Source organism: Micromys minutus (genome assembly GCF_963924665.1).
Source record: "Micromys minutus genome assembly, chromosome: X".
Classification (NCBI taxonomy): Eukaryota; Metazoa; Chordata; class Mammalia; order Rodentia; family Muridae; genus Micromys; species Micromys minutus.
Genome location: NC_137970.1, coordinates 105,324,724 through 105,341,858, shown reverse-complemented (window position 1 = coordinate 105,341,858; position 17,135 = coordinate 105,324,724). Strand labels below are relative to the sequence as shown.

At 35.3% G+C, this 17,135-nt stretch overlaps 1 protein-coding gene across 1 annotated transcript in view; it reads right to left on the bottom strand.

Moving 5' to 3' along the window:
* Positions 1-600: 600 nt before the first annotated feature.
* HPRT1 (hypoxanthine phosphoribosyltransferase 1) overlaps positions 601-17,135 on the bottom strand; it is a 29,884-nt gene continuing 13,349 nt past the window's right edge. The window contains exons 4-9 of the mRNA XM_080909703.1: positions 11,876-11,941; positions 7,328-7,345; positions 4,965-5,047; positions 2,117-2,163; positions 1,876-1,952; positions 601-1,205 (exon numbers count right to left, since the gene is read on the bottom strand). Of these exons, the coding sequence (XP_080765829.1) occupies positions 1,158-1,205; positions 1,876-1,952; positions 2,117-2,163; positions 4,965-5,047; positions 7,328-7,345; positions 11,876-11,941 (339 nt within the window). The 3' untranslated portion in view covers positions 601-1,157. The remainder of the gene's footprint in view (positions 1,206-1,875; positions 1,953-2,116; positions 2,164-4,964; positions 5,048-7,327; positions 7,346-11,875; positions 11,942-17,135) is intronic.

The following is a 17,135-nucleotide window of genomic DNA, read 5'->3' as shown; positions in this document are numbered from 1 at the left end:
TGTATGTGTGTGTGAAGGTGAGAAGACAACTTCTTACTTAAGTCCTCTCTTTCACCATGCTTCTAGGGATGGCAGCAAACCTTTGTCTACTGACCCATCTCACCAGCAAGTACTTACTTGCTGTCATTTAAGCTTTACTGCTGGAAATAAGAACACAGTCTGAAAGGAATAAAGATATGCACTGTGCCACAAGGTTGCTAGTATTTCTTACTCCCAGAAAACTGTTATTGTTCTTTGGTCAATAAAGCTTTATCCACTCCAAAAAGGTAACAGGACATGTCTGAAAAACAAACTGTAGGTCAAATTGTAGTCTGAACAAACCTAGAAAGCCAAGAGAAAGCCATGTCCTTTTTAATAAATTGTAGTAAATAGTGCTGAGTTTCTGTAATTGGCTGTTTCAGGTAGGTACCAAACCACTCTACCAGATAACACTACTTTCAATACTTGCTGAGGATTACAATTAAATTAGCTACTAAAGCTTAAGCAAAAGGGAACCCATAAAAATTATATTAATTATAGAGGAATTATAGACATGGAGAATTCCTTTAAAGAGACAGTCCTTAATTTTAAGGATATTATATGAAAGAACTCAAAAAGTGGTAAATTTTTAAAATGTATTTATTTGCATTTAAAAGGAACTGTTGACAACGATTCACTGAAAGTGGGAAAATACAGCCAACACTGCTGAAACATGTTTATTCAAATGAGAAAACCTCTTAGATGCTGTTACTGATATGAAACCAAGAGCCTCAGACTGTTCTAAATTAACAATATCAGTCATATCTTTCTCTCCTGAATATATAAAAATTAAAATACCAATTAAAAAACTAATATAGCTTCTCTTTAAATCCTTCTTACAGATACAATCTCAGTATTATTATTTAACAGTGGTAATTTAAGAGATTTGTTTTTTCTCACAAGGTAAGTGACAATCTACCAGAGGGAACTGATAGGCTGCCTATAGGCTCATAGTGCAAATCAAAAGTTCAGGGACGCAGCAACTGACATTTCTAAAAATAAAAACCATAAAATTCATAGAAGTTTCATGCAAAAAGCTTTACTAAGCAGACGGGCACAGGACTAGAAGACCTGCTAATTTTACTGGCAACATCAGCAGGACTCAGCTTCGCAGTTTGCAGATTCAGCTTACACTCTTCTTAGGCTTTGTATTTGGCTTTTCCAGTTTCGCTAATGACACAAACATGCTATAAAATAAAAGACATTCACATTAGAAAATGGGTTCTGAAGAGGCAACAACATTAGAGAATCCTCCTACATTGTCTGAGTTTCTACCAAACAAGGTATTTCAGACCAGCAACTTGAAGAGAACTTATTTGGAAAACAGCAGAATTATAGTCCATTAGTTTGGTTTTTGACTTACTATATAATTTTAAGAAACATAAAGCTGGAATCAAAACAGGAGCCCAGGTAAGTAAGATAGAAACCATGCTTTATTTAGATAATACTGCCCATGTAGTCTTGCTAACTGCTCCTGGGCCATGCTCATAAGATCACCCTGGGGGCTCCTGCCTACAGAGTCGGAGGCAAATATCTGAAGCAGAGTCAATTATAAATTTTAAACTGAATCGTTTATTTCTTACTTGTGACTATATTTATCATGTGAAATAACAATGAGACAGTTATTATATATTAAAGCTGTTCAACTATTTCAGCCAGCAAGAAGTGTCACCCTAGTTTGGCTAGGTTCCAGTTCTAAGGACGTCTGTACTTGACTACAGCTTTATGTGACTAATGGGAACCATCAGTCTGGTCAAATTATGAGGTGCTGGAAGGAGAAAACAATTCTTCCCTTTCCTAAATTTTTATGTGGGTTTTTGAAAAATGAGAGCAAGAGAAAAAAAAAGCATTACTTACATTCAAATCCCTGAAGTACTCATTATAGTCAAGGGCATATCCAACAACAAACTTGTCTGGAATTTCAAATCCAACAACTGTAAATAAATAATCACAGTTTCTTCTTTAGAGAAAATACTTTCAAATCTAATACTTGCAAATGTACCTTCTAATGTTCTCTAAAGGAACTCTAAACCATTTCATAGTTAACTTTTTCAGTTATTAAGATAGATAAATGATTGGCCAAAGGGCATCTACTTACAATCTGGCCTGTATCCAACACTCCGAGAGGTCCTTTTCACCAGCAAGCTGTTAATTACAAAAAATTACATGTGACATATGGAATGACTACAGAGCATTACAAAGAAAGCATCAGTGTTCTTAAGTAGTATCATCTGCATGTAGAATACAGTCAGCTTTACATACCCATAGGAAGACTGAAAGGGAGAAGAACTAAATCTCAGGGAGTTCACATGAAGGTCAAGGCCCCTGACTGATCACCACCTGGAACCTGGTAATAGGCTTCTGAGATCAGAATCCTAACTACCCACGTGTCTATTGAAACAGTGGGGAGGACAACTGGGTGGAGAGTGGCAATAAGCAAAGATGAAAAGATATGGAATGTAGATCCAGAATCCTTGAGAGGAGGTAAGAAATGCTCTTTCATCAAGACTTCAATACTTGCCTCACGAACAGGAGACTGAACCCAGAGCCTTGATCACATTAAGAAGGTAACTTGACTAAGTTACTCCATTTTTTAGTTAATTATATTTTCAACTATTTGACTCTTGCTAAAAATACTTTTAAGCAGTTTTATTTTTTAAATTATAGTTTTACTGTGTATTTATAGAAATCATAAATTTGCAAATGTTTGATTACATAATTATTATAAAACTATAAAGTTAAATTCAAGTTATCTAATGCTTGTCATATATGCATACAACCATAGTTGAAACCCTACTATCACCAAAAAAATTAATGGCTTTCAAAATTTTTATTTTCACAGAAACCACAAAAGATAAAAAAAAAAAATCACACACAAAGGTCTCCAGTGTCGTGTATTGTGACAGAGTATCAGAGCTAGAACATGAGCATTGGTGAGCTAACTAACTCTGTACAGATTTTACCAATTTTACATTACACAGAGCCTAACCTCATCACTGCCACAATCATGCAAGGCTCCTCCTGTATTCTCTCAACCCCTGGCAACCCCTAATCCAGTCTCCTTTGCCTTCAGTGTCCTACTATAACAGTCTTAAAAAAATTGAGAACTCTTGGGCATATCAAAACTAGGGGTCAGGTAAGCAGCTAAAATAGAAAGAAGAAAACACCTGCTTTATGTCCTTTAGAATGTGCCAGTGGTACAGCTCATGTAACACTTAGCAGCTGCATAGTGATGGTTCTTCCTACTTACTGCTGATTTGATGGGATAAGAGTGCTTCAGTATTGTACAATTTTGTTCTTAATTCTGGGTTATCACAAATGATGTGAATATTCATATTCAGATTTGAGTAGGGACATATAAGACAGGTTCTCAATATAGAGCTCAGGCTGCTTGTCTCACATTCAATGTGATCCTCCTGTCTTCACTTTCCAAAAGCTGAGATCGCAGGGGCAAACCACCACACCCAATACAGATTTTATTATATCAACATCTATTTTCACACTTCAAGGATAAGTACTCAGTACAACTTCTGAGGTTATTGAAGAAACTGCTTTCTAGAGTAGCCATACTATCTTATATTACTACCAAATAAGACTTTTTAGTTTAGGAAAGAACAAAACACACTTGTGTAGGTCAACTACATCATCAAAAATTACCCAAGTATTCTTTGAGCATACCTCACCTCCAGCATAACAAAAATTCACTGAGATATATTTGCACCATCTATCCAAAAAGTCCAGAGGATAAATTAAAGTTATAGAGATTCAAAGACTTTACAGATACTTTGACCTTTTCAAAAGAGTTTTATAAAGCTAGTTTAATTGGTCAGCAGAGATAGTTCAGTGTGTAAGGCTACTGCTGCCAAAACTACCAACCTGTGTTCTGCCCCCAACCCAGGACCAACAAGGTAGAGAACCAACTCCCTTAGGCTATTCTCTGGCCAACACAAGTGCAAGTGACACATGCTTATATTCCTGCCACAATAAATAAGTGTAATTTTTTAAAATTAAAAACCAATTAATCATTCAGAAAAAAACAAAGATCTGATCTTTCCTCCACACAGAAAGATTAGTCAAAGATTTTAAAATAAAAATGAAACTATAAAAGTAAAAATAAACCCAGCAACAACAAAATAAAAAAGATGTTACTTTTAACAACAAAACCCAACTTAAAACAGCAGAAGCATCAACTGGCCCAGGTTCCTTACATTAAATCTTCTCTCTATAATTTTAGCTTTGTGTCTGTGGGCAATTCCCTAGGCTTCAGTATCCTTATCTATAAGGTAGGTATAGATCTATAACTGTTGTAGAATCAAACTCTAAGGATAAAAACAGAAAGAACTATGAAGGCAAAGCCAAACATCCAGTTATAGCAAGCTGTGAGTGAGACTTTAGAAAAAGGAAGCAAGCTAGTAAAATTTCATTGACAACACAAAATAGAATGCCTTATTCACCATTTATAGTCAACACTGTGATGGGTATTATAGCTTATGGGTTCTGTGAAAATACTCGTCATTAAAAAAATCGTACTTATTTTATTTATGTGTTGGGTGGGGACGTGTGTTGTGGTACACATGAAGGTCAGAGGGAGTCATTACCATATGGGTCCCAGGGATTGAACTCAGGTTGGCAGGCTTGGCAGCAGATGACTTTACCCACTGAGTCACCTCACCAGCCCTTATGACATTCTTTATGAAAGACTTGAAGATCTAGGGGTTTAGTATAAAAAGTAGTTCTGAATCCAAGGCGTTCGTTATATATACTGTATTAGACAAGGAATTGACTATAGTGGCTTCATTAACACACAATAAAATTACAAAAGGTACTGTCTTGAGCTTTAAGATTACATTACTCTGTAATAAAACAAAAGCTGAGAGCATTACAAAGAAGCAATCACTTACTGCTCTACATAGAGAAAACATCATACTTTAAAATGGCACACATACCTTGCAACCTTAACCATTTTGGGGCTGTACTGCTTGACCAAGGAAAGCAAAGTCTGCATTGTTTTACCAGTGTCAATTATATCCTTTTACAAAGAAAAGAGACATTTAATGGTAAATAACAAATGAAACCAGCACAATTTTAAAACCAGTCATTATTACAAACATAAAACCTAACATTCTAGTATTCTATGGCACAATGTCATTAGTTTTGAGCATACACAAAATCTCTCAATTCACATAAGAGATAATCTGGAATTTCTAACCTATCTGGCTCTAAGCAGTGGGAAAGTCAATCCCTAGAGCTAGGTTGCATAGATGTGACAAGGTAAAAAAAAGTAAACGGAAATGTGAGGAAATGTGTATGTGTAATTACTGCTCACATATGCAAATCTTTTTGTTATATTTCACACAGAATCTATGTGTAGCTCAGGCTAGTGACCTTAAACTCAAGATGCTCCTTCTTTAGACTCCTAAGAGATAAAGTTGCAGGCATAAAGTGCGATGTTTAATCCTGTAAAAGGTACATTAAGACTTCTCTTTGTAAATTAAAGATGGGGACTCTTACATCCCAATCTCTGATACTCTAAGAAACATTGCTTTGTATTACCTATATATAAAAAAAAGACTGTATTTAGGGCTAGAGATGAGTCACTCAGTGGTTAAGAACACTGTCTATTCTTCCAAGGATCCTGAGTTCAATTCCCAGTAAGCACATGTTGGCTCACAACCATCTACAATGTGATGATGCCCTCTTCTGGTGGGTTTGAAGATAGCTACAGTGTACTCATAAACATAAAGTAAATAAAATAAATAATAAAAAGATGTTATTATATATATACAGTGTTTGACTGCATTGTGCCTGCAGGCCAGAGGAGGGCACCAGATCTTACTATGTGAGCAAATGTGAGCCCCAGGTTCAGAGAGAGACCCTGCGTCATAGACTAGACAGTGCAGTAGAGGAGGGCACACACCCTCTCCTGGCTTCTGTTCTTATGCACAGGCATGCACACTTGCACAAATGTACATACACTCAGACACATAAAACAATGCACAAAAATAAATATTACAAAAAGCAGAAAGGAAACAAGATTACAAAAATGAAAAGCAACCATTAGAAGCAGAGAAGAATGATAGAAAAATGATTCTCTGGGAAATGCAAAAAGTATAAAGAATGAAAAAATGATAGAGAATGAGGTTGACATATATTCGGAAGCCACACTGAAAATCTATTAAAATGTATACTAAAGAACTGAGAACAGAGTCAATGTAGGAGGGTGATCCCAATCTATGGTACACAGGTTTATATATAGGGTTCAGTAAGGCAGGCAGATATGAAATAGGGAAGCCACAGACAAAAGATGACGTGTGTGCGTGCACACGCATAGGAAGTTAAACAGCGATTTTTAAGTAGGAAGTTAAACAAGTTCTAAAAGGGGCTGGAGAGATGACTGAGCGGTTAAGAGCACTGACTACTCTTCCAGAGGTCCTGAGTTCAATTCCCAGCAACCACATGGTGGCTCCCAACCATCTGTAATGGAATCTGGTGCCCTTTTCTGGTGTGTCTGAAGACAGTGACAGTGTACTCATACATAAAATAAATAAACCTTTTTAAAAGTTCTGAAAGAAATAGGAAGTTGAAGACATGGAAATGTAAGATTTTATGTAGTACAGCCAAAGAGGGCCTTAATGAGAAAGTGACTTCTGAGTATATCAATGGTTCCTAAAGCTTAGCATTCATCAGAATCAACTCAAGGTTTGCTTAAAAAAATGATTGATGGCTTTCATCACAAAGATTCTGAGTAAATAGGCTCCTGGCTGATGCTTCTGGTTTTTAGGGATCTAAAACACTGAAAAGCAGTGGGCCACAGACAGTGATGATTGAGTCTTTATTCTACTTACTTGCCAAGAATATTTGATACTTATAATATTTAGTTAAAATGATAAGAATAGTATAACATTCAATAATTAATACACTAAATCACACGTACATATTATACACACACACACACTCTTCTACAGTTATAGCTAGTTTTAAAAGAAAAAAATCAAAATTGACAAAGGAATTATGTAACATTTTTTCATGAGCAGCAAAATATATCACTTACAAAATGCATTTTTGCTTGTGTCTTTTTGTTTTGTTTTTAAAACAATGATTCTTCCTGGCTGTGCTTTAAACTCACTATGTAACCAGGCTAACCCAGGAATTCATGAGCCTCCTGAGTGTATGGGATTCCAGGCATGCCCTACTGTACCTGGCTTCTCTTAGGATTAGAAAACACAAGTCCCCTTGGCTTACCTTTATTATTATACACACCAATTTAGAAAAGTATAAACAGTATATCAAAATAAAATGTAGAACTTACTTCGACAATCAAGACATTCTAGAAGAAAATAGAAAAAATAGTACATGAAGTGAGACAGTATTTCCAATTATCAATAAAATCATAAAACAAATTCTAAGAAATTACCCCAATTCATACTTATAAGTACCTTCATTACCAAATCGTTCTTGAAACAAGTAGGCTATTAGAACTCAGAAGTCCTTAAATCTTTCATACAGAATATTTGACCCATTATGTTCATTTTTCATAAAAAGCTCTTAGTCTTTAATGCAAGATCATAGGCAACTTATGAAAACTCTCTGGATCTCTGTCTAATATGTAAACTGAGAAACTTGAACCAGTTGGTTTTTATGTATTTTAACTCTAATACATCTTAATATTACAAGAAATGTAATCTGTTCAAATATCTTCAAAAATAATGTGTTTAATATAGAATGCAAAATTTTTATTTTCTCATCAAGCTAAAACTAGTATGGTTGTGTACCTATTTGGTGAACTGCAAAAAGATAACAATATTCCCACCATAAACCTTAAACCCATCTCAACTCATTCTTCTCTTCAATTTTACTCTGTAGCTCAGGTTGGCCTAGATTGTAGCCAAAACTGTCCTCAAACTGACAGCACCATTTCTGCCTCGATCTACTGAATACTAAGATTACAGTCGTGATTTCCCATGCTTGGTTCCTCACTCACCCACCTTCTGTGTTTTTGTTAGTTAGAGGAACAAGGTGACATTTCACATGCCCACAATACTCTGAACAGACTTATTCTATACCTTGTCTATAGTTCTTAATTCACTCTTCCAAACAACTATAACATCAGAATTGCAATGTCCTCTTTATTATTCTAATCTAGTGATTATCAAGGTTGAGTACATAGCATACATTGGAGTTCATGAAAATTCAAAATTCTTTCTCACCTTGTAATTTGAATGAAAATTAACCCCCATAAGCTCTCACATTGGAATGCTTGGTCCCTTGTTGGTGGAGCTGTTTTGAGGATTAATAGGTATGGCCTTATTGGAGGATGTGTGTACTGGGAGCAGGCTTCAAAAGTGACATTTCAAAAGTCCACACCATGTCTAGTCTGTAGTAATCTCTACATCCAATGAGCATATATAACATGTAAGCTCTCAGCTGCTTGTCCAGTATCAGTTGCCTGCCTGCCTCCAGGCTACCTACTGTTAGGATGATTACAGACTTACCCTCTGAAACTGTAAGCAGGCTCCAATTATATGCTTTCTTTTATAAGTCACCTTGGTATTTATTGTGTGTATTCAAAGTAATGAAAGACATACTTCATCTTGTTTAACCTATAGTTTAAGTACTTTATAAGATAAACTACTACCAAAACTCATGTGCAATTTATAAATACATATGCTGTGGGTAAATATGTTTAGTAATTGAGCATGAAAATATTTGGAGAATCACGGCTTATGCATTAAAAGTAAATTATAATAAAAAACTTCTAATATGCCCATGTTTCAAAATAGTTTATCACAGGTCTAAGAATAGAATACAAGCAAGATTAAGCCCAGAACTTCTGGCAAGTTAGCTACAACTGCAGCCCATTCTATAGACAGGAAGAGGTCACTTTAAAGTAAAGCTCAGCATATGCATAGAAAATAAGTATTAAAATTTGGGACATTTTAGAGGCAGAGTGTAAAACAAATGAATAACATGACTACATTTTAATTATGAGGTCTCTATAAATTCTATGCAAATTGAAAATGCATTAATATACTAAAAAAAGGCAATGTAGCTATTCAAATGAATACTATTTAGTATAAGAAACACAGACACTGGACTAAGACACTTGTTTATTCAAATTTTGGTTCTGTCATCTAATAGTTCTGTCATCTAAATTTCAACATCTTTCTATATGGAAAGAAACTAATGACTCTCTTACAGGGAAACTATGAGGACTACACAAAATCATAAACATAGACACTACAATGTAAATCTTTAGCAAAAGTGAATATAGTTAACTCATGAATTAGTAATTGTTTCCTTAACCACTATGCAGTTTTCAACACTTTGGCCCCTGCCTTGAACATCTGGAAGATAGCATAGCCTCATCAATAAATAGCTCACAACAGCAGTTATACCTGCTGCAGTACTATAAAATTATAGATTGGTAAATGCTTGGGCTTTTGGGATAAAGAATAAATTACTGAATTCTTATCTTGTGTCTAGCATTAAGTAAACTTGGTTGTATATTTAAGTATACTTTAATTCTTTACATTTATTTTATTTTTCATTAGGGAAGTTGTAACATAGCTTACACATAGTGGTCAGGTCTTAGTGGTAATTGTCTTCTTGCATCAACCCATCTTGCTGGCCCATCACTGTAGATTTTATTAGCCAACTTATAGAAATCAAAGTCTAGGGATTAAATATTTTTACAAAACTGTACTAAACTACTGTTTTAATACAGAAACTGATAATTGCTACCCCTGAGAGTTCATATTGTCAAGTAACTACATGTCTACTTTATAATGAAAACAATGAGGTTCAGTAGTCAAATGACCTACCTAAAGTAGTAAACATAGACTAGTGCAAGAGAAAGGGTTTGAATAAAGGTGAATTTTGGATTCAAAGACTACATTCTCATGTATTAATGGAAAATGTGTGCATTATATCTGTACTTGCATATACATAAGATAAATTGCCACAAAAATATTTTAAATAAATCCATAACCTCTTCACCATGATTTAACTTTGCTCAATTTTTACTCCTTGGTGTTTTCCACAATAAAAAGAATCTACTGTGGCTGTCATGAAAAGTTATTTTAGAAGCAGAGGTCTGTTTAGGATCACAGAGCTGTGTAGTGGAACAGAGCTATTAGGTGGAAAAAAAAAAAAAAAAAAAAAACAAGGTCAAACTAAATCCTAGCAGGCCTTGAAGGCTAGGTCCCTTCCAGCCCTGAAAACTGATTATAGAAGTACAAATTTCCAATGGCTTCTAAATATGGACAAAGCATGATAAAAGGGAAGGAGATCTGGCAGTTGTACACCAAATGGACAGCAGAGAGATAGAACTAACAATTACAAACTCCCCCTTAGTTTCTAAACACTGCTGATAGCAACATTAGTTTAGCATGACCCTGATACAGGACTATGAAATTTTCCAAGTATTTTATGTTAAAGTTTAAGCAGTGTAAGGAAGTAGTGAGCCCTAAAAGCTAAAAGCTAGAGGAAAGAAAGAATTTGGTATCAGCACGAAAGCTGTTCTAATTCCTGGTTGTGTGACTTTGAGATTGTTTACATCTCTTAATCCTATGCAGTTTTTGAAAATGTGAATGTATTGCTTAATTTCCTGATCTGCAAAATGGAAATATAATGGTCCTCACCAGATTACTGTGAAGTTTACCAGATTAATACATTTATATATGGCACAGTGCCTACAAGTAAAAAGTAATAGCAGCTTAGAAAATATATATAGTCTAGTATGGTGGCTCATGCTTGCAATCCTAGCATTTGTGAGGCTGAAGCAGGACCACCATGTCAAGGCCAACCAGACTTGCATATGAGATGTTCAAGGATGGTGTGAACTACAAAGAAAAAGTGTTGGTGAGATGGATGAGGGTAAAGGCACTTAGTGCCAAGCTGGATGATGTGAACACAACCCCCTAAATTGTATGGAAGGAGAGAACTGACTCCTGTACATTGTTCTCTGACCTCTACAGACTCATGCATACTCCCCTACACATGGACACACATGCACATAGAAATAAACCAATGTTAAATGTAACAAAATGGGTTGGAGAGATGGCTCAGTGGTTAAGAGCACTGACTTCTTTCCCAGAGGTCCTGAGTTCAATTCCCAGCAAACACATGGTGGCTCACAACCATCTGTAATGGGATACGATGCCCTCTTCTGGTGTGTCTGAAGACAGCTATAGTGTACTAATATAATAAATAAATAAATCTCAAAAAATGTAACAAAATAAAGCAAGACAATTCTATAGATTTCTCTCATGGTATATTTGAATTTATTTGCAGTATTTCTTTATCAGAAACTCTAGTATAAACTCTAATATGGTAAGAACTCTACCAATATCATATCACTTAATCCTCTTAACTACAACCTTAGGTCTACCTACCTCTGGGGCACAGAAGATGCATCCCCAATGTTACAGAGTTAGGAAATGCTGAGCAAGGTTTTTGATCAATGCTGTCAGATTCCACAACTCATGTTTCCAGCTAAAACACAATACCAATTTCCTATCTTTTTAGAGATAATCAGAGGGGGTTACAGTTGGGGCTCATGGGTAAGAATCATAAGGCCTAGAGTTAAGATTACACAGCACTCATATAACAAGCAATATATCCCACAATGCCTGTAACTTCAGCTCTGATGAATTTAACATCTCTTCTGGCCTCTGTGCGCATGTGGGAAACACACACACACCTTAAAATGAAACATTTGAATCTATTTAAACTTCTAAGAGTTAAACAATGCCTTCTTATTTTTACTAATAAAGTACCTCTAATTGAGTGGTTGAATACATTTACTAACCAATTCTTGGTATAAAAATGTTCTTTCTTTCCCCTTCAAGATACATACTTTTCCAGTTAAAGTTGAGAGATCATCTCCACCAATAACTTTTATGTCCCCCGTTGACTGATCATTCTAGTTAAAAACAAAAAAACATCATTTATATGCATATTTTCTGTGCATACAGCTTTTCAAATTATTAGATGTAAGCTATATAAGTTTTAAGAAGTTAGCTATCTAATGGTCATAAAATGGTATTCTAAATTTTCTAAGTTATAAGAATTAGGTTTCTAGAAATGAATGACTAGGTAAATTTCACATAGATATTAGTAAAAATTAAAAAATCTTAACTGGCCAATACTAGTATTGATGCTCTGAAGAGTCCTAAAAATAGAGTACATCCATTTCTGAGTAGGCATGTTATAGCTACTCAATCAGGTACTTCTCAACCACAAAGGACAATTGATTAGCATGACAGGTGTCTGCTTCTGGCCCTGCACCATTCCTGTGAGTTACACAAGTTGTAGGAGCTAGTCTGTATCACATTCAACCCTGAATATATGCCCCTAAAATATGTCCATATACTGGATATGCCCATATCCAGGTCATCTTCAGAACTATCTGGAGAAACCAGGTTTGATTACTAGTCAATTAGACCATGCTTCTTAGGTTCTCACTTTGTGCTCCCAGAAATTAGCAGAAAAACTTACAAGGGTTTCCAAAGGAGAGTGATTAACACTCACTATAGTTGGTGGGAATAGCTATAATTTGGATGTGCTGGAATTAAGGCAGAAAACTGAGTTTAAAACCGGTTTATAAAAGCGCTTGCACTTTACTGGGACAGCAAAGCATACCAAAAGCTACAGCAATCACCTTGGTAGAACCAGCACAGTGATTTACAAAAGGTTCAAGAAACCAAGTAAAATCCAGAAACAGACCCAAAAACATATGACAATTTAGTGTGTGACAAAGATGATATTTGAGTCAGTAATTAGGAGATGAATCATTCAACAAATGGTGTTTGGTCAATTACTTATCCATTTGGGAAAAATAAAGCATGGTTCCTACCTCACACCATGCACAAAAATACATTCCAGATGAACTAAAATCTAAATGTAAAAAATAGAACTATAAGTGGATTAGAAGAAAATGTAAGAATATATTTTAAAGATTTATTTTATGTATATGAATACACTGCTGCTGTCTTCAGACACACCAGAAGAGGGCATCAGATACCATTACAGGTGGTTGTGAGCCACCACGTGGTTGCTGAAAACTGAACTCAAAACCTCTGGAAGAGTAGTCAGTACTCTTAACCACTGAGCCATCTCTCCAGCCCCAAGAAACATATGGTTTTCCCCTGTATTCTTGGAAAGGGCAAAAGACTAATCATAAACTCCAGCGAAAAAAATCTGTAACCACTCTTCCTAATGTACATTACTCTTCAAAATAAGAACCCACCAGATGGGACTGAAGTGAGATCAGCAATTAATAGCACTTGCTGATCTTGCAAAGGACCTGGGTACAGTTTCCAACACCCAAACAGCAGCTCATCACTGCCTATACCTCCAATTTCAGATAATCTGATCCCCTCTTCTTGCCTCAAATTCATCAGGCATTCACATGGTGTGCATATATGTATGCTGGCATCCACACATATACATAAATCAAGATAAACAGATCTTTTTTTAAAAAAGAACTACTGGAAAATAGAGAACAAATGATTTGTAAAAGTCCATAATATAAAATGATGGCTTTCTGACAAATCCTACATGTGATTCTACCATTCACTCATCCATATTTACAGCACTTAAGTCTGATAAGACATTGAGGAAAAACAAATACTCAAGTTGCTGGTTAGATTACAGAAAGCAATCAATGACCTCTTTTGAAAAAAATACTGTAATGCCTATTAAAATTATAAACATGCAAATCATTTTGGTCTAACAATCCCATTTCCAAGAATAAATTACAAAAACATTCACAAACATGCAAGGGAACATTCAAGAATGTTCACTATATCAGGTATTCATCAAAAAAAAAAACCATGTCTTTAAAAGGAATTATCTAAACTAATGAAGTTAATACACAAAAGAAATACTATGGAACTTTTAAAAAGAATCACACAATCTTATATTTTTATATGGATCAATACTGATTAATAACACCAAGTAACAGACCAATATACTACCAATAAAACTATTTTTTATTCTGTATTTAAAAGTATATTGGGGCAGGTACTCATTAAACATACCTGTATCACAGCACACTAGAAAATGAGGTGCAGGATTTAGATGAGATGGCTATGCTACCTAGCTAAACCATATCACAAAATATTTTTGAAAAGAATTATAGCTCAGTTGATAAAATGTTTACCTAGCATGTGTAAGGTGGGGGAAAGAGTAAATAAATCTACTATTTATTCTAAGCTGTAAACTAAATGTTGGCTTTTAAATTTAATTTTTGCATATCATTTCTTGTATTAGTCTAGCCTAAAACTCAGAATTTCAATCACACAGAACTGATTAATGACACAAAGATAAAGGACTGGACAAAACCTGAAACTAGTTAAGAGGGAATTATGCTGAGTGCCATATACTAATAACAAACCCTGGTAAATCCTGACATCTGCTGTAGAAAGTTGGTATTACAGCCCAACACCAATTACTTCCTTTTTCAAAGGAAGAAGGAAGAATTCAAATGGGATCCAAAGGGTATTGGTTCGGGGTCCACTGCAACAGAACTCCAAAGCACACAGAACACTGACACTCTAAAACGATCAAATTTTCACAGTCCTATTAACCTCAGTGTATCAGCTATGTTTGCCTAAAACTTTTGTCTAGGAAACAACTTCCTTTTAAATGGAAGCTAATAAAAAAGGTTCATTAAAAGTTGTTAGGTAAGTGCCTATATTGTTTACAAATGTTATCCATAAATTAATTACCTGACCCAAGTGGCCAGAAGAACTCTAGCAACCTCCCTGTCTGGAACACAAATGTCACTTAACTTGGTGCCTCTCAAAAGCCTCATCTTTATTACTGTAAACTACGAAGCCATGGCTCTTCCTCCTGCAGCCCTTCCTCTGCAAATTGCTTTTCTCTTTCTCTTTACTTCATGAGGCAGAAGTATCCAAGGTATCCTTCATTCAGGTGTCACTACTGTCAGGCACCAAAACTTCGCAGAGGTGGCTCAGAGCAACCGTTTCCAGAAGACTGACATTCAATTCCCAGCATCCATATGGCAGTTCTCAACTGTCTGTAACTGCAATTCTATGGGACCAAACACCCTATTCTGGCTTCTATGAACTTCAAGTACAAGTGGTACACAGATATGTATATAAGCAAAATGCTATACATATATATATATATACATACATACATACATACATACATACATAAATATATTTCCCCAGAAGCTTAGGTTTCTATAAATACAGCCTTAATGTTTGTTTCTACTTTGTCTACCTCTTTGAGTCTAGATGGAAAAAAAGGTGACAGGAAACAAGTTTTATTCCTATTTTTCCATCACTAGGATTTTTTACAATCTCTAAAATAGCAACAAGAGCTCAGGTTTTAGAGCATATTTGCTTAGGATACTTAAGACCTTAGATTCATGCTTCACTTAAAATAATTACAAATTTAAAAATAAAACTCAAAACACTACTTGTTTACTAACTAACGGCCCTTTCTTGCAAGGTCTAATTTTATTTCAACTATTTTAGTAGAATTTTATAAAATTAAAACTCAAAATAGAACATATTTACATGCTTATCAAATGGTTCATTTTCCTGAAGGTAATAAGAGTACTGGGAACAGAAAAATGTCAAATATATAACACTGTATTTCACTGTTTAAAGACACACATCCATACTTTACTACCTCTGAAAACATCCTAATTCATGGCACCATACAACTATAACTGGAGGGAGTTTCTTTCTTAAAAGCCCATAAATATAGTGCTTTAATAAGTAGACTTTTTTATTTAATAAAATAGATATTTGGAATCCCTAGGCTCTTTTTTACCCAGGTAGTTAATACCACCTGGGCTAAGACTGAGATAGAGAAAACTCAATATTCAAAAAGAGATGACAGGAGCTAGAGAGAGATCCAACAGTTCTGGTAGAGTACCCAGGCTAAGTTCCCAGTTCCCACATGGTAGGTCACAAACATCTGAAACTCCATTTCCAGGGGATCCCGTGTCTTCTGGCCTCTGCAGACATGAAGTACTCATATGGTCTACATACTCACATGCCGCCAGCATATACAGTTGATAAAACACCAAGTCTCAATAACAATTCTTTTCTTAAAAAAATTTATCTGTATGGATATTCCTGCTGCGTGTTTGTTTCCCATTTGAGAGCCTGGTGACCTTGGAGGCCACAAGAGGGGGTCAGATCCCTAGGACTTCAGGTACAGACCATTGTTAGCCACTATAGGTGCTGGAAGTTGAACCTGGTCCTGTGAAGAGCAGCCAGACTACAGAGCTATCTCAGTAGGCATATGATTCTCTTAAGACTGATATATTTTTATTTTCTACGTCTAGCAGTTTTACCTGCATGACCATGTGCATGTCACTTTACTACACAGATCCTCTGGAATTGGAGCTACAGATAGTTGTGAACCATCTTTGGGGGGCTAGTAACCAAACCCCAGTCGTGTACAAGTGTTTGTGACTGCTGAGCCATTTCATCTCTCTCTCCACTCCACTCAATAGCAATTCCTAGAAGTTTTTTTTTTAATATGAAAACACAGCTAGATGTGTTTAGCCTTGGAGGCTAAGACAGAATTATTTCAGCTATGTAGCTTGAGATTTTCCTGAGCAGTGTCATGAAACAAATAAAAAAAAAAATTCAGACCAAAATAAGACAAGAGAAAAACTATACAACTTTTGTGTTGGTCATGAACCATAGTGGTTAGTATTCTGTGTTGTGATGTAAAGTATCAATGAATTAATGATGATGATGATAATAATAAAAAGTATCAATAACAGCAAGCATAACCAGAAGTGGTAACACCTGCCTGTAATCCCAGCTACTTGAGAAGCTGAGGCAAGATGTTTGAAATTTCTAGACCAGCCTATGTAATGAGTTCAAGGATAATCTAAGCAAGTTAGTGAGAAAGAGTTTCAAACTACAATTTTTAAAAAGACTAGGATAAAGCTCAATTTTATAGTACTTAGTCAGGCCCTGGGTTCCAACCTAGCACATAAAAATAAATATATGATAATAGTAATTCCACCATCACCAAGTAAGATTAACCACATAATATAGTTTGCAAAACTTCAAAGAAAATATAGATGCAACTAGCATGGTCATTTTTTAAATTATAAG